At 31.9% G+C, this 19,528-nt stretch overlaps 1 protein-coding gene across 2 annotated transcripts; it reads right to left on the reverse strand.

Moving 5' to 3' along the window:
* Positions 1 to 5,390: 5,390 nt before the first annotated feature.
* Positions 5,391 to 9,861, reverse strand: LOC129871654 (peptidyl-prolyl cis-trans isomerase FKBP20-1). 2 transcript variants are annotated; one of them, XM_055946609.1, is made up of 6 exons: positions 9,701 to 9,861; positions 7,462 to 7,595; positions 6,462 to 6,595; positions 6,302 to 6,381; positions 5,827 to 5,919; positions 5,391 to 5,706 (listed from the first exon to the last, which is right to left on the reverse strand). In XM_055946609.1, the coding sequence occupies exons 2-6, from the start codon at positions 7,568 to 7,570 to the stop codon at positions 5,562 to 5,564; spliced, it is 561 nt and encodes a 186-aa protein (XP_055802584.1). In that variant the 5' UTR covers positions 7,571 to 7,595; positions 9,701 to 9,861; the 3' UTR covers positions 5,391 to 5,561. The 2 variants fall into 2 exon arrangements, with proteins under 2 accessions (XP_055802584.1, XP_055802585.1); XM_055946610.1 differs by having other exon boundaries at positions 7,462 to 7,591; positions 9,701 to 9,854.
* Between the last annotated feature and the right edge of the window lie 9,667 nt (positions 9,862 to 19,528).

Here is a 19,528-nt window from a genome sequence, read left to right on the forward strand (position 1 = left end):
GATCATGTAGAGGATACACATACTATTCTCCTAGGTTGTTACGAAGGGTTCTATTAAGATTTTTCTAAAAAATTGATCGAAAGTCATATCACCAAAAAATTAATGGGCTAATATATACGAAAAACATAAAAAAATTGCTTAATTTATGTTGAATGGATCCAAAATACAACGTAAATGACTTGGATCATGTCAAGGCTACATGTACTTTTCCATCAAATTGTACGAAGGGCGTCCTGTAATGGTTTGCAAAAAAATTATAGGAAGTCATATCACTAAAAAATTCATGAGCGAACACATACGACAACTGAGTAAACTACCTAATTTATGTTGAGTGACCCTTAATTGCTACGAAAATGCTGTGAATCATATCGACGCTACACATACTGTTCCCCCCAAGTAATTATGGAGGGTCTTGTAAAGGTTTGCTAAAAAATTGATCGAAAACTATATCATCAAAAATTCATGTAATAACACACGAAAAATGGAGAAAATCACGTAATTTATGTTGAGTAGCCCTTAAATGCTACAAAAATGATGTGGATCATGTCGAGACTTCTCCGAAGTCGTTACGTAAGGAACAATAAATGTTTTACAAAAAAAATGATCGAAAGTTATATCACTAAAAATTTCATGAGTTTAAATACCCCAAAAATGAGAAAAATCTTTCAATTCCTATTAAGTGGCCCCTAAATGCTACGAAAATGGTGTGGAACATACTGAGGCTACACTGATTGTTCTCCGAAGTCGTTACGGAGGATCATGTTAAGGTTTTACAAAACAATTGACAAGTCATATTATCAAAAAATTCATATGTTAACATACACAAAAAATTGAGAAAATCGTTTAATTTCTTTTGAGTGGCTCCTAAATGCTAAGAAAATAATGTGGATAATGTAGAGGCTACACGTCCTGTTAAATCAGGTCTTTACGGAGATCCCTCTAAAGATTTGCAAAAAAAATGACTGAAAGCCATATTAATGAAAAAATCATGGGCTAAAACACACAAAAACTGAGAAAATCACATAATTCTTGTTTAGTGGCTCTTAAATGCTACGGAAATGGTATGGATCATGCTTAGGCTACACGTATTATTCCTCTAGGTTGTTACAGAGGATTCTGTAATGATTTTGATAAAAAAATTTGACCAAAAACCATATCACCAAAAAATTCATTGGCTAATACACACAAAAAACTGAAAAAATCACCTAATTCCTTTTGAGTGGCCTCTAAATTCTACGAAAATGATGTAGATTATATAGAGACTACACGTATTGTTCCCCCAGATAGTTACGAAGGATCCTATTAAGGTTTTGCAAAAAAATTTCACCGAAAGTCATATCATCTAAAAATTCATAGGCTAAGATGCACAAAAAACATAAAAAATTGCTTAATTTCTGTTAAGTGGCTCCTAAATGCTACGTAAATGGTGTGGATCATGCCAAGACGACAAATACTGTTCCACCAAGTCTTACGGAGGCTCCTCTAAAGGTTTGCAAATCGAAAGTCATATCACCGAAATATTCATGAGCTAATACATACTACAACTGAGAAAAATGTCTAATTTCTGTTGAGTGGACCTTAAATGCTATGAAAATTGCGTGGATCATAACGATGCTACATGTATTATTCCCCCAAGTCGTTAAGAAGGTTTGTTAAGGTTTTGGCAAAAATTTTCTCGAAAGTCGTAACACCAAAAATTCATGGACTAACAAATAAAAAACAAAGAAAATCGTCTAATTTATGTTGAATGACCCCTAAATATTATGAAAATTGTGTGGATAATGCCGAGGCAACAAATATTGTTTCCTCGGATTGTTACAGAGGGTCCTATAAAGGTCCAACAAAAAATTGATTGGAAGTCATATCACCCAAAAATTCATGTTCTAACATGCATGAAAAAATGAGAAAAATCTTTTAATTCTTGTTGAGTGGCCTCTAAATGCTACAAAAATGGTGTGGATCTTACTAAGGCTACACGTAATTTTCCCCGAGTTTTAACGGAGGATCCTATTAAGGTTTTACAAAAATATTGATCAAAAGTGATATCACCAAAAAATTCATGCGCTAACATATATGAAAAATTAAGAAAATTGCTTAATTCATGTTGAGTAGCTCCTCAATGCTACGAAAATGACGTGGATAATGCCGAGGATACATGTACTGTTTCAACATGTCATTACAGAGAGTTCTCTAAAGATTTACAAAAAAATTGACCGAAAATCATATTAACAAAAAATTCATTGGCTAACATACACAAAAAACTAAAAAAATAGCTTAATTCCTGTTGAATGATCCTTAGATTCTATGAAAATGGTGTGGATTATGTCGAGACTACACGTACTGTTCCTTAAGTTTGTTACGAAGGATTTTGTAAAGGTTTTGGTAAAAATTGACTAGGAGCTATATCACCAAGAAATTCTTAATTCCTTGTTGAGGGACTCCTATATGCTACAAAAATGGTATGCATCATGTCGAGACTACACGTACTGTTCTACCAGGTTGTTATGGATGGTTTTCCAAAGGTTTGAAAAAAATGACCATAAGCTGTATTACCAAAAAATTCATGGCAAACACACATAAAAAACTACGAAAATCGCCTAATTCATATTGAGTAACCCTTAAATGCTACGAAAATAAAGTGGATCATGATGAGGCTACACGTATTGTTTCACATGTCGTTACGGAGGGTCTTGTAAAGATTTTGCTAAAAAATTAACTAAGAGCCATATTACCAAAACAAATTCATGGGCTAACATATGAAAAATTGAAAAAATCACTTAATTCCTATTGAGTAGCCCCTGAATGCTACGAAAATGGCGTGGATCATGTCGAATTTACACATATTGTTCCCTTAGGACGTTACGGAGGATCGTGTAAAGATTTTATAAAAAAAGATCGAAATTCATATCTACAAAATAATCATGGGCTAACATACACGAAAAGTTGAGAAACTTTTTAAATTCCTTTTGAGTGGCCCTTAAATGCTATGAAAATAACGTGGATCATGGTGAGACTACACATATTGTTCCCCTAGATCATTACGGAGGATCTTGTAAATGTTTTGCAAAAAATGATCGGAAGTCATATCATCAAAGTATTTATGGGCTAATACACACGAAAATCTGAATTTTTTTTAATTCTTGTTGAGTTTGCCTTAAATGTTATGAAAATGACATGGATCATGTCGAGGCTACACGTACTATTTTCCCATGTCGTTACGGAGGATCCTATAAAGGTTTTGCAAAAAAATTAACCGAAAACCACATTACTAAAAAATGGGCTAACACACAAAAAACCGAGAAAATCTTCTTATTCCTGTTGAATGGCGCCCATAAATGCTACGAATATGGAGTGGATCATTTCGAGGCTACATGTATTGTTACAGAGGGTCGTTACGGAGGATCCTGTAAAGATTTTACGAAAAAATTGATCGAAATTTATATCACCAAAAAATTAATGGGCTAACATAAAAAAACTAAGAAAATCGCCAAATTTCTTTTGAGCGGACCCTATATGCTAAAAAAATGGTGTGAATCATGTGGAGGCTGGAAGTACTTTTGTCCAGGTCGTTATGGAGGGTCCTGTAGATGTTTTGCAAAAAAAAGACCAAAAGTTATATCACTAAAAAATTCATAAATCTAATTCATGTTAAGCGACCCCTAAGTTCTATGAAAATGGTGTGGATCATGCCGCCACTACACGTACAGTTCTCCAGATCGTTACGAAGGATTTTGTAAAGGTTTTTTAAAAATATTAATCGAAATCCATATCACCAAAGATTCATGGGCGTTACACACGAAAAACAAAAAAACACGTCAGAATCATGTTGAGTTGTCGCGACCCGCTTCCTCGGGTCATAATGACATCTACCATAACTCACTAGTAGGCAAACCAACCCATAACCCAGAACGACAAGTAATGGGTTTGAGGACAGAAACTGAACAAGAATAGGAAGTCCTGTCGATATACCAGTTAATTCATTATGGAGGAAATCCTCGGGAACTACTAGCGTCCGGTTGGAAAGGAGAATATTCGGCACCATTGGCCAAATTATCTATGAGCATTCGGGTCCCAGTCCGCCTTTGTTCTGGAATCTCATCGGGGAAGCATCCGGGTCACAGTCTCGGGTTCCACTCTTAGCCTCGACTATGCCAATCTATTATGGCGAGCATTCGGGTTCCAGTATCGGTATATACCGTGCCGATATATTATAGCGAGCATTCGGATCTCAGTCCCGACCTTGATCATATTAAGAACTCGAGAGAGCATCCGAGTGCCAGTCTCGGCCTCGGCCCCTAAAGCATTCATGGCTAATCGATACTTGGAGATTCTTGGTTCGAAAATAATATGGTTCTTCAGTTCTTGGTATCGCAGATTTCTAGTTCCTAGCATTGTAGTCATAGCTATTCTGTGTACCCGACGGGCTTGTGGGGGTTCGTTCTGATTTTATTTAAACTTGCGCACGAGTGTCCCGGCTGGACTTGTGGGGCCTAGTTGGGTATAGTTAGTTGTATTTCTCTTAGATTGATTCTTCCGGTTCGTATATATGTGTACCTTCTTTACTTAGGTGCTTATTATGACTTCTATTTAGGCTTATTCCTCTTTTTCATATTGTTTTTACCTTTTCTGCTTAGTCGGCCTATGATGCCTACAGGTATCCATACTACCCTCTGCATCTACTTTCGTGATGCAGGATCAAGCACTAGTCACCGTCGTGGATAGATCGAGCCTGTTGCCGTCCGTTTCAGAAACCAGGGTGAGCACTCGACGTTTTGAGATCATTTCTGTCTCCTTCAGCATGGATAGCCCGTCTTTTGCCTTTTTAAGACTAGCCAGTTGTTGTATATATATTATGGTCCACTTTTATGACTGTACTCATATTTTATTGTGTAGTAGCTCTGTACTTGTGACCTCGAGGTTCTGGAAGGAATCTTTAGTTGTATATATATATATATATATATATATATATATATATATATATATATATGTTTGATTTGCTTTCACTTATCTATTCTGTTTATCTTAGAACTTCCTATTCTTGATTAGTTTCTGCTCTCAAACCCATTATTTGTCGTTACGGATTGGCTTGCCTACTGGTGGGTTATGGTAGGTGCCGTCATGACCCGAGGAAACAAGTCGTGACATAAATGGCACCTAAATGCTATGAAAACGGCGTGGATTATGCCGAGGCTACACATGTTGTTCTTCTCATCAATGTTATTTTTTTCTTTTTGGTTTTTCACCTGTTGTCTGATATTCATATTGAGACCAAACTAATTCCCAATTCGCACATTGAAGACTCATTTTCCTACATAATTCTTTTCATTCTCGAGAACTCAACCTAAGACCTCTGACCAAGAATGGAGGAATTTCAAAATCATTCACTATGCTAAGATTTAATTTCACGTGCATTATATGACAACTCATAACAATATGAAAGCTTAGAAGTATCAAGCAAATGCTGAAGCATACAAGCTAGCATATTTAACATCATCAGGTATTCGTATACGTCTACGAGTATATTCTACTAGTATATAAATATTACAAATACTTGGCCATTTTTACTTCGCTTTGCCCTTCCCTTTTCCTTTCTTTGCCACAAGTTTGGCTTGGATACGAGCAGCTGCTGCGGCCTTAGCTTCTTCTCTCTTCTTCTTCTCTTCCTCCTTAGCTGCAGCTGCCATTTCTCTTTGCTTCTTCAGCTCCCTGTTTAATACAGGGCCAACAATTGTTTCGTTGAAATTCCATTCAGTTGCTTCTTACAGAGAAGAAAACCAGGTTTTTCGAGCTAACAAAGAGAGAGAGAGAGGGAGAGAGATCACTTACTCCAGCCTAGCCCTTTCATCTGAAACGCTGCTGACACTAGAACCTTTACGTGGTCTACAAGCCACCAGCTCCACCTCGAAAACAAGGGTTGCCCTGTATTAAGATGTTTCAAACTCAACAATTAGATGACCTATTCAAAAGAACACCGTCCCTCCCAGCTTAAAACATTGATTGTATAGTCCCACAAGTGGGATCACGAGGAGGGTTTGAATTCTCTTCTTCAGTTAAACCTTCATGGCAGAGACAAATCCAAGATTTAATCTTTGATCAGTTTAACCCTTCAAGCTTAATGTTTGTTCCATTTTAGTGTTTTTTCACATATGTGTTTTTCACATATATCTATGTTCTGTGTCAAAAGTACTAGGTTTGCTTGAACCCATAGCACATAGCCTCCATCCACAACTGAGGGTACTATCAGACATTGTGTGACAACAAACGCTTGAAATGCTTAAAAAAGTTAATACAGTTAACTTACTCGGGGGGAATATCCGGTGGGGACCCAGCACTTCCATAGGCATACTCTGGCTTGCAGGTAATTACAGCTACTTCCCCAACCTAGAAGATCAAATAAAAAAAAAGCTGAGCACTAACATAAACTCGATGTACAACCACCGCAAGTTAAAGAGCATATCGACCTTCATGGTCCTCAATGCAACATCCCAAGCCTTAATAACAGAACCAGTGCCTATCTCAAAGGAGAAAATTGTATTATCTTCACGGGTAGTATCGAATACTTCACCAGTATCAGCAAGAGTGCCTTCATAATGAACTGTTTTGTTACCAAAAAACAGAAGGAAAAGATTAATATGCCGAATCTTGACCAAGCTGTACTTATTTCCAGTACTACTAAGAAGAAATATGCACTATTTAGGAAGTGAGGAAATTTTGAAGATGAGATTGCTGAAACAAGACAGATGGTACGGACAAAATGGTTATTTTCAATATGGGGATCACAAAAAAGAGTACTAAGATTAAATTGCACTTTTCTTTTATATGTTGCTAGAAGAGAATTAATTCACATGATTGTGATTATTCTCAAATAAAAAGCATCTTCTATTATTCTTGAGCTCTTATGCGAGAACTGAGGCATAGTAATGCATAGGTATTGGTCGGTGTCTATTATCTCAATCACAACCATTGCGGGGTAGAAAAAATTTAAAAGCTCGTGCATGTAAACGTGTAATTTCCTTTTCATAAGTGGAAGAGCACACTTGGAGACTTCTTCAGGTTAAAAAAGACCTCAGATCATGAGGTTATTTCTCAAACACAATTTTTCTTGAAGTAACGGTATACACATATTGTTCTCGTAAGGTTCTACGATAGTAGAGGTTGGATTCTTTAAAACAATGTTTGTTAGAGTTGATTATTGAGCATATCAATGAAGGAAGACACAACATGTATTTACAGTCTCAAACAGCATGGGTGAAGGATGTAATGGAATGAGAGCTATAGTTACACGGAAAAGGCTCATTATGCATTCAAGTGTTATCCTAATAACTATATCATTAGCCTGTGATAAAAGACGTGCCAACAAGGAAATGAGAAAAGTGAATACAAAAGAGACAGACAACACAAAACAGAAAGAATGTTAGACGTTTTATGTTATAAGTCAAAAGCAAGAAATGTGACCCATACCATCAACAAGAGGAAGACTCTCTGAGGGAGCAATAGCATCAGGTTTGGATCGTTGCACAATTTTCTTCATAACACCTCCATCTCCAGTTAAATCAATTGCATCACCCATGTTATATAACTTTACAGCAACCTGGCTGGTAACGAACATCAAGTCAAGTCATGAGCAGAGGATGTTATTCACATTATTTAAGAAACTAACTGCTTAAACCACACACACAAAAAAGGGAAGGAAATGAATGGGAATGCTATGAGAAGGAAATAGTTAAAGAACAAAATGGAAGCATTTCATAGTTCTTTTTCCCGTTAACTGCATTATAGGACAATTTGTCTACGTCAAAGAGTATTTTCACTAATATGTAAATGTTCTAAAAGTGAACCGGCTATAAATCATCAAAAAGAAACTAGACTAGCATAATGACGAATGGTAGGGCAAAAGAGAGAGAATTACATAACACTTTATGTAAGATTAATGAGCATGACTGGAACTTTTGAACTGCAGAGTTTCCATATTTCTCTTGCAAAGCCTATAAGAACTCAACTAATATTTTGACCAACAATTATTTCTTTCAGCATTTTTTCATTTTTTCCCCTTTTAATAATTAAAACTTGGAACTTCAGTAATGAGACTTATTTTTCCTTTTTTTTTTGTTTGAATTTCTCATTTTTGATCATTGTTTCTGACCTCCTAATATCATATTTGGACGGGTACACTGTGAGGTTCGTTGCAGAGGATAGTCGCCAATCTCAACTTACTGAGGCAAAAACAAATAAGATGAACCAAAGAAATTCACAAACCTAGCAACTGACCGCAGATAAATTCTCAATGTAGACAAAGTCCAGGCAATCACATGGACCTCTTTTTGGATAACCGATAAATTCCGGAGAGACAATGGTGCAAAATTCAAAATTCACAGGGTAATGAGCCCGCCCACTACCTTTCTCCACTCAAATACCAAGCTTTTGACTGCACTCACATGGACCCCATGTCACCCATACATCCCATAATGATGAAGACGGGAGAGTTCGCAGCTGGGAAATGTTTATATGATTAATATGAAATAAAAAATACATAGAATTTATCACTACTGACAGCTACTTATATATTGAATAATCTTTTATGCAGGTTACTGGGGAAACTAAAATTTTATTCTCCTTTCTTTTGGAACTCTCTCATTTGCAGCCAATAATATGCAGACTCCAAGAGAGCTCATGTGCCTTGTTGCCCCGGATGATCGGCCCACTTTGTATCACAAAATTCCTTTTAGAAGAGTATGCCTAAAGTTTCCCCATTTTGGCACATAGAGGAGGCCTTCTTCGAAGGCTTTTTGGAAGCTCTCTGTCCACTCCCAAGGACAGATCTACTTCAACAAGTAGACCTAGACTCCTAGAGATAACTACACAGATCTAAAGCCTCTATTTTGATACATGCAAACTCTGGAAGTGTTTTGCCAGCTGAATTTTACCAAGCATGCCATAGGCCTTCCTTTGTTGAAAAGTTAAAACATAATTTAGGAATTATCCATATTGTGATTTGAGCTATCAAGCGCATCAAGTGACTTTCACAAAATGTCCTACTAAAAAAACCCTTTTTTTCTTTTTCAATCTCCTAATAAACTCATTTCTACGAAGTACGAGCTATACACCGAGTACTTTCTAATGATAAAATTGATACATACAGCAACAATAACTACTACGCCTCAATCCCCAGCCGGTTGAGGTCAGCTATATGAATCATCTATATGCATTCTGATCCAAATGTAACATTGACATGCCAAAAAAGTTATCTTTTTATAGAGAAATTCACGATCAAATTTCTCTAATAGTCAACAGGGGATCGAAAATTGATTAGTCGTCCTAATAAAGGCAGATTAGAACACTGTCATAAGCAAAAGCTGACTGCAAATTAGCATGTAGACATATACATAGACAGATCCAGTATTTAAACTATATGAGTTCAACATTTAAGATACTTAGCATTGAACTCATTGTATTTCTAAGATTATAAGTTTATACCTACTATTTGTTGCAATTCCGTAAATTCATATCGAAAGTACTAGGTTCATGAATTGGAAAGAAAAAGTCGCTACAACTTGAGCCAAATTGAACTGAGGCTCCTTCAGGCAATTCAATTCAGAGTACAAAAAACATTGCAATCAATTTAACAATTCGAATTATACTATTACAATATAATGCAAAAAAAGAAAAGTTAGGGTTTTCTTCACAAACAGAGGTAACTTACAGTTCAATTTCGCCGGAAAAAAAGAGATCGGTAGGAAATCGCCGGAGATAAAGATAATTTAACGGCAGAGGAAAGTTACTCCGGTATCAGCTGACACTGGACGGGTTAATCAATCGGGAATTCGGGTCCCAAATTGGAATCCATTTGATTGTTGTCATCGCAAACAAGGTAAAGAGGAATATGGGCTTATGAAGTATTGAAATCCATAAGCCCAGCCCAACTCACAGGCCCAATATTTTAAATTTTTTATTTTATTTTTTGCTAAAGTGGATTAAAAATGTAGATTTTGTTTTGCCAAAGAAGGTAAAATTGCTATTTGTATAGATTAAAAAAATCAGTAATATCGACCTCTGAAAATAAAATATATTTCGATTGAGTGTTTTGCATCATTTGTTGAACCTAATTTTTAAAATTTTCAAGATAGTATTTATTTGTCAACTATGAGAGCTAAAATGTGGTCGGGCCCTTTTCCAGACCCTGCACATAGCGGGAGCTTTAGTGCACCGGACTGTCCTTTCTATCCCATATTTTCACTAGATTATTCTTTGTAAAAGCTTTGGATATTCAATCATTTGACAAAATCATGAATAAGTTCCAAATGACCAACAAGAGTTGTAATTAAGTGATAAATACTCGTTCATTTTTAATTAAATGTCTTGAATTGGAATCCTAACACGAGTTCTCTTAGGAAGCACTTAACTCCTTCCCCCTCACCAAATGTGGTATATACCGCTATATAAGTAGGGGGGGCTTAGCCCGCCCACTTACCAATCAAAGAGGTTGACATTAAGTGTATGCACATTCGAAAGCTCAAAATCTTACTCTCATTTGTTTCATGAAAGCCGCATAACACATAGTAAATTTTATTTATTCGAATTTCAATACATATTTTAAATATCAAACAAAAAACCAACAAAATAAATGTCACAGGTCAATTGGAAGCCAATACATAATTTAGTCAAGGAGACTTACAACAAGGTATTTGAATCCACACATTACATTTTAATAAATCAAAATTTCGTCTTGACATGATAAATAGTGATGCCCACCCGCAAAGCGTAGTCCTTTCTACAGCCTTAAAATAGACTATTTCTCTAATATATGTATTTGTGTGTGTTTTCAAAGTGTATATATATATATATATAGCACACACTTGCCCACGCATCCATCTATACCACTACAATCAGATATTATATTTGTGTGAATTTCAATTAGGATAAGATATTATTATACGAGTGAACACATATATTTTCCTATATTTTGAAATTATATATGGAACCCACAAGACATTGCCCATGTGACCAATCGGGTCTAGTAACAGTAGAAAGTGTCTTATGGATTTTACTAACATTTTTTTAAGCTAGTCGGCTAAATAAAAGATCCAAGCAACAAGGCAGAAAATATGAATGAAAAAACCTTCTCATATAAAACTTGTTAATCATAAGTTTTATATTGGCACTTAAACAAAGTAGTAAACTCCTCCTATATCTAAAGTGTTGGACTTTTACTAAAACTGAGAAATTGACATTCTACTAAAATAATTATGACACTCATCCTATAGCTAAACAACTAATTGTTCTAACTAATAACAAATGCAGTATCCAACAATTTCCACGTGTAAAAAATATTTATATCACCAAAAAGAAAAAAAAGAATCCAAATATACCCCTTCTCCTTTTTGGCTATGGTTTGAAAGTTGAAACTATCCTTTAGTATAATTCAGATTTAAAAATCTGATTGAACCAAAATTAAATACGAGACAATTTGTTACCCATAAAATACAATCTAATGAAATAAATATGCCGATGAAAATCGAAAGCAAGATGAAAAACAAAAAAATATATATGTTTCAAAAAAGAAATATATGCTGTGAAGAAATAAATGCTTAGTCAATAAAGCTAACTATATTTATTGCAAAATTTGGTCCCATCACAGTCCATTCCTCTAGGAGTGGTTTTTATTTTTTTTGTTCTTGATTCGATATTTATATTGGAGTCTGATTAAATTTGAATTCGTATCGAAAAGTCTTATATTAAAAAGTAAAATATTTTCTAACAAAGATGTTTTCGTATTCAAAAGGACTCAAATTCAATACTTCTTGATTAAGGATAAAAAAGTAATTACAACTACCTCACGACTCTTGTTTATCTAAAAATGATTTCAATACATTGACCACAAAGTCTTTAATGAATACAAATGCATAAAAAACATCAATTTGCATGTGCTCAATTAAAATCAACTTTCCATTTTGGGTTAGTTTTCTTTCCCCTTTTCCAATAATTTTCGCATACCTAATCAATTTATCAAAAGTCACATCTCATTTTCTCAACCCCCCTCAAAAAAAAATAGCAACCAATAACTTATTTTACTAAATAATTAAAAAAAATTATCAATGATTCTATTTAACGATAAATTATTATTATTATTTTTATTAACTTTGAGCTATATAACAATGAATTTCATAGTTAATTTTATAGTAAAACCTCGATAAAGTAATATTCGATAAAATAATAATCTCGCTAAATTAATATTTTTTTCCGGTCCCGGCTTGTACCAGTTATATTAAAGTAATATTCTCGCTAAATGCATTAGATGATAATTAAAAATAAAATATTAAAGGCCTGGAAAAAATATAAAGTAATAATTATTAGAATATATCAAGAATTTATATATATATATATATATATATATATATAATCAGTTAATAATACTAGACCAATAACTATTTTTAAAAAAATATGATTCTATAGTTGATTGTTTTTTCTTCCCATCAAAACCAAAATTAATCTCATTCTTAACTTTTTGAAGAGCGAACACAATTTTCGAAATATTTTATTTGTGTTGTACCAAATAGTTTGACAATATAGTCATTGCTTGAAATGCCTTCTTTGACGATACATGTGGGACAATGCTACTATCATCTTGTTCAGGATCATTTTCATCATCATTATTCATTACAGATTGAATAATCTCTTCCTCTATAGGTGATTCCATAACTGTATCATTCTCATTAGGATAGCTCAAAAGATGTTCAACATCCATCACATTTTCTTTTATAGTTATCATAAAATCTTTTCATATTCTATATACATGAATATAATTAGAAACATTAAACTTCATGGAATTCGTTTAGCTTTCCTAGATTTAAATAATAAATATGCAAAGACTACATTTTTTAGTTTTCTAGATTTAAACTTTTAAAAAAAATAATTCAAATATTTTTTTTCTTTCTTATGACACATACTGCAAAATACTCTCTAAAATAATAAATATTTATTTATTAATAAATAAATATTTAATGCATTTATTGATAAATTAATAATTTTGATAAATAAATATTTTTTTCGATCCCAAATATATGCATTTATAGAGGTTTTAGTGTATGAATAAAGAGAACACGAAGTGATTGTTATCATTAGCCCGTTTGGATGGGCTTAAAAATATTACGTTTATGTATGAAGTATTTTTAGAACTTTGAAGTGCTGAAAGTTATTTTTATAAATAAGCAGTTGAGTGTTTGGATAAAATTGCTTAAATGAGGAAAATGATGTGAATTTTAGGGTTAAAAGAATAAAAAGGATAGTTTGGGAATTTAGTTAAAATATAAGGGATATAAAAGTAATTTCCATGGTCAAAGAAAATGACTTTAAGCACTTAAAAAAACAAAGTTAGAAATCCTAACTTTTCATTTTTGACTGACTTTAAAAACTTTATAGCTTAAAGTTAGCATTAGGCAAATACGTTCAAAAGCTAAAAAAAGACTTTAAATTGGTTTCTATCCAAACGGCTCCATGTTTGCTAGTTTTTAAAGAAAAGGACAGAGGTCAAATCAACTTTCATTACAAATCTAAAGTTAATAAAAGTGGTACTGAAAAATAAAGTTGGACAAATCCAAATAAGAAAACAAGACTAGTATTATTGTAAACTGCTGGTAACACATAGTTGCACAATTTATTTGTTTGATTACTAAATCTTTCATAAGTAATATGTATTATGTTTGGAAACATGCTTTTACTATGTATAAAATTAATATGATATTTTATTTGGACCGTAGAAACTCGCATAACTAAAGTAGATGTATAATTAGTTAGAAAAGAATTCATATATTATTTTATGCAGAATAGAAAATAGAATAACTAATACATAAATAACTAATTACGACATAAAATAATGCATAAATTCTTTCATAAGGAATTAATCTTAGATTATTAATATTTGTTTGACTCTAACCAACTACCAAATGATAACTTGAGTAACATTGATCTATCTCCTTAATTCAATTTATCACTAATAATACATTTGAGAAGCAAATAATTTTTTGTTTAGATTAGTATGGCTTTTCAAACGACATATAAACAACATATTCTTATTGTTTTAGAAGCACATTTAAGACTCTAAGGAGAAGGAGAAAGGTCACATTTTGTAACCATTAGTTAATTTATAATATATCTTATGCAACCAAGAAAAAAAAGAATAGAATACATATGATTTTTGAGAAAACAAAGTCCAAATTTCAGATAGCTATAGCTTGTACCAATAAAAGAAAACAAATAAAATGGTTGTTAAATAATTAAACATCAAACACAACAAAAAAGAGAGAGCAATATTTAGTGAATCATAGGAATAGATAATAGTATGTACATATATATTGCCCTTTCCTAAAAAATATTTTTATATCATTTTCTTCTTCTTTTACTCTTTGTCTAATTGTGTGCTAGTTTAAATCATCTAGCCTCTCTCTTTTAAAATAAAATAAAATGAGGATATTCGAATTCTCACCAATAAAATAAAAATTTAGGTCAACCAATTGAGCTACTAAGATTCCCTAATTATCTAGTCTTTTTTGGGATTGAAAAAAAGTCTAGTCTGAATAATACATATAATTCTATTTCAAGGACGATTTCAGTTGAATCCTACTCTCTTTTCATGTAATAGATTAGTTTAAACCATCTAATTCTCAATAGTACATCTAATTTGAGTTGAAAACAACGGGTTCGATCAGTTAACTATGGTTTTTATGTATTAGACTAATTTGAACCATCTAGTCTCAATGGTATAATTTTAATTCAAAATAACGAGTTCAGTTAAATTCTATTCTCTTTTTATGTAGTAGACCAGTTTTAAACCATCTAGTCTCAATAGTACATATAATTCGAATTGAAAATAACAAGTTGAGTCAGATTATTCTCTCTTTCTTTATAATGTAAAAGACTATTAGTTTAAATCATCTAGTCTCACTAATACATATAACTCTAGTTAAAAATAACGAATTCAGTTGATTCTACTTTTTTCCGTTGAATTCTATGTTTATTTATATAATAGACTAGTTTAAACCATCTAAAAAAACATATTAAGAACCAGGTTCTTAATATGAAGTAAGTAGAAAGACAGAAATAATAAAACACTCATTTATCGTGGAAAACTCCTTAATCAAGGGAGTAAAAACTCACTACGTATATCTCATGGGATTTCAAATTCAACCTTTATTATTTTTTCAAAAGCAATGTTTCATATTATGACTTAACAATTAAAGTGACTAACTCTAGTGCCTCAATCCAACAGTTCACTCAAAATATTCTCACTACTCTCCAAAATATCAAACTCGCTTCTTTGTTACAAACTTCATAATAATAATCTAATCTGAATAATATATACAATTCGAAATGAAAATAACGAATTAAATTATATAAATAAAGAGTAAAGAGACAAAAGAATAGCATGTGAGGTCAATGAATAGGGTTAAAGGAAGGGTTGTTGAAAGGAAGAACAATGAAGAATCCCATGTGGTGATCCCGTGAACCTTTGTCAGCCAAAAACTGTTGGGGTTGCATTTCCCAATGCCACTAGTTTAGTACCTCTCCGTCCCAAAATATTCGTCATGTTTTGATTATTTAAGTTTTAAAAACTGTTTTTAAATATTATTTTTATTTTATTTAAAATTAAAATATCATTTAATTATTATTATTTTTTTCTAAATATCACTCAACTATTTATATTTTCCTTCAAAAATACTTAACTCTTCTAAAGTTTCATTCTCTCTTAGTTGTCATGCATATCATTAAAATCACATTTTTTTAATAATAGACTTATTTAATTTATTTAATTAAAATTTTAATTTTATTCTTTATTTTTTAAAAAAATAGATTAGTTTATTAAGAAAAATTTGCGAGCTTAGGAATCTTTTTCGGTAATTAAAATTTATATTATTTTCCTAAATAGTTATTCATATTTTGAAAATTACTTATACAAATCACTTTTATTTTTTAAAAAAACATATTACTATATTTTTCTCAAAAAATACGAAATACCTTAAAAATCTCTTTCTATTCTTGTGGACATGTCATATCATTAAACCATCATTTAAAAAAAATAATAGAGCTATTTAACTAATCGAACTTATGTCTCTGTAAAAAAATTGTAACGTATGGAGATTATTCAAAAAAAATGTCACAAATAAATCTAATTTCCTGCAGATTTTTTACCAAACAAAATTCAATGAAAAACTTTTTGTAGGTAATTATTACCGAAGGATTTTGAAATCGCTAATTAAATATTCTGAAAATTTTAAGCAAGTAATTTTTTATAAAAATATTCAAATATATCCGTAAGGTTGACATCGAGAAAAATTGGTAAAATAAGAGAAATTTATTATTTAACTTTTATTTATAATTTACTTTTTATTTTTTATTCTTTTATGACTATTATATTATATTTTATGGAATCATACTATTAAACACCAATATATGTTCTTAACTCATCCCGAATTCATGAAACATAATTAATTAGTTGGGTTGCCTATTTTAATTTAATAATACACACATTATATGTCACGACTCAAAATCGGGTGTGATGACACTCGTCTCAATCCATCGAGACAAATCAGCCTAAAACTCAACAGAAAATAAATGCGGAAGTAAATGAAATAAAGCAAGGTTTAACTTAATCAAAAATAGGTAACTAATCTCAAAATCCCCCAAGATTGGTTGTCACGTGTACAAGTCTCTAATACATTACCGAAGTACAAAAGAAAATACAGTCATAATGTCTTTGTCTCTAGAACAGGACTAAAACATAATAAAAGAGTAAGAGGTGTCCGCTAGATGGATGTAACAGCTACCTCAACACTTGAATGATAGCCTCGGATGTGGTACGAAACACTAGGAGATCAAGCATGTTCCGGCTCACAACCTACATAAGTGTAGAAGCAAGGGGTGAGTAACAAACAACATGGTACTCACTAAGTGTACAACTAAAACTAAGCAAAGCTCAATAGATACAAGTAATCCTGTTATCCTAATCGAACCTCCTTAACTACAACCTACATAAAACCAGCCCAACCCTACACTTTGTACAATAATAATAATACAGTCCATGAATACTCATCAATAGTCTCATCAAGTGAATCATATCAAGTCAAGTTCAACATATACATAGCAATAAGGGGTAAACACGAATTCACAAATATCCAAAAATGTGTGATGCAATACAATGCAATGAAATGATACATATCTGTCCTATCGGTATATATCCACTGAATCACAGTCCGAAATCCATGGGGAATATTTCTGTCCATGTAACCTGCCACGGAGCGTGTGACCAGTCCCCTCAATATACATATCCTGCCACGGAGCGTGTGGCCCATCCCCTTAATATACACATCCTGCCACGGAGCGTGTGGCCTGACCCCTTTGTTTCATAATACCTACCACGGAGCATGTGGCCCGACCCCTTTGTTTCATATCATTTTCAGTCACAACACAATATATCAGAACCAATGCAATCAATTTATGTTCATATAATTCAAGATAATAGCATGATATCAACAATAATTTTCACATCTCATATCAATATAGTCATTTTGCATGTCCAAGATAAGTCAATAATCTCATCACACCGATCACACCAATACACGTTATTAGATTGCCATTTCATACCCCTCACCTCCATTTTTAAGGTCAATCATACAGTCAATAACCCAGCCCAATTATCATTACTCCCCAACGTACATAATAAGAAAATACTAGCATCTACAAGCTTAAACTGAGATTTAGAAATTCACTTGCATCAATCAAATCAAGATCAATCAACCTCTTGAGTCTTTCCCTTCCGAACAGTATCCGAAATACCACAATCTAATCAAATACATAATCACAATAAGATTTTAAAACTATCAACACCCATATTACTATATGTTTAGCCTAGACCCAAAAATTCACCCTAATCTATAATCAAGTCCTAAATATCAAGTTTAGGATTATGTCTCAATTCCTCTAAACATCATAAATAAAATAAAGTTCATACAACACAGTACACCTAATATTTAATTATATATGTAGTGATAGTATCAAAACTTGAATCATAATATGATAATTATAATCATTATAGAAAAATTTCAAAATCAAAATTAATTTACGCAAATCAGTATTTAAACACAACAATAAATATTTACTGGCGAATTATTTTTATTTTATGCAAAATGTCAATTGTATGTCTATACCATAATATAAAATTTCTTCCACTGATTGGACCAATCATTAGCCCTAATTAACCACTAAGTCTTGTAAAAAGAAATACAAACAGAGACGATACTTTCCCCTTCAATTTGTAAGGCTAATATTGCAGCAAATTCAAAATTCACTACTTTCCCCATCAACATAAAATAATAGTTTATACATATTAGAAATCACCACATAAATTGGAGTATCTTTTACCTGGAATAATTTTGTTTTTCTTGTCGGCATAGGCGTCGATCTACTTGTAATTTGGATAGAGATTCCGCAGTAATTTGTGTAATGTCAAAAAAATTATTAAACCTCAATAACTAATTCTAATAGATGGGCCAAGTGACATAGGGTATTAAATAAATTATGGACATGGCCCATTAATTACTTTCTAAAATTAAATATTTAAAATTTACCCACTAATTAAATAACCGTATTTAAGCGAGTAATTTAAAATTCCCATTTAAAATTCATGGTAAGGATCTTTTATGAAAGAGATAGGACTTGTTCTTAAAATGACCTAACGGGTCATTACATTATATGAGATAAATATACTCATTAATAAAGGTAAACATTTTATTTTCTACTACAAATATTGTTCACTTTATATTTTTTCTTAAAAAAAGATTGCAAGTATGAATTTTAAAGTACTTAATTAATTTTTTTCAGTGTATGATTAATTGACCTTTAATATTATTTATTTATTATAAAATAATGATTAAATAATGTTAACATTCATGAAATGATTTGCACATCATGGTTTAGTTTTAACTTCAATTGAATTTTTTAAAACTGCAATATTTTTTTTTATTATATATGTTTATAATTATACAAAATTGTTAGTATTATAGTAAGTGTTAAAAAGTTATTTTTCACGATAGAAAAAAAATTGTAAGCTTAAGTACGATAAATTAATGTATTTTTTAAAAAATAATATTATAATTTTTATTAAATGAATTTGATGGATTAAATAAGTCTATTATTAAAAAAAATAAGCTTTAATGACATGACATGCCAATTGGGAGAGAAGGAGGCTTTTGAGGTGTTAAGTATATTTTGAGGAAAATAGTGATAGTTTGAATGATTTTTTGGTCCTAAATGAAATAAAAGTGATATTTGAAGGCAATTTTCAATACTTGGGTGATCATTTAGGGAATTAACTCGTACTCTCTCCGTCTCAAAATATTTATCATGTTTTGTATTACGAGAATTAATTTGATTAATATTTAAAATTTAATTTAAATATTTAAAAGTTATACAAAAAGTATAATAAATTGTCATTTTACTCATATTAATATAATAACAAAATATCTTCTATATTTTATTT

Source organism: Solanum dulcamara, chromosome 10, assembly GCF_947179165.1.
Source record: "Solanum dulcamara chromosome 10, daSolDulc1.2, whole genome shotgun sequence".
Classification (NCBI taxonomy): domain Eukaryota; kingdom Viridiplantae; phylum Streptophyta; class Magnoliopsida; order Solanales; family Solanaceae; genus Solanum; species Solanum dulcamara.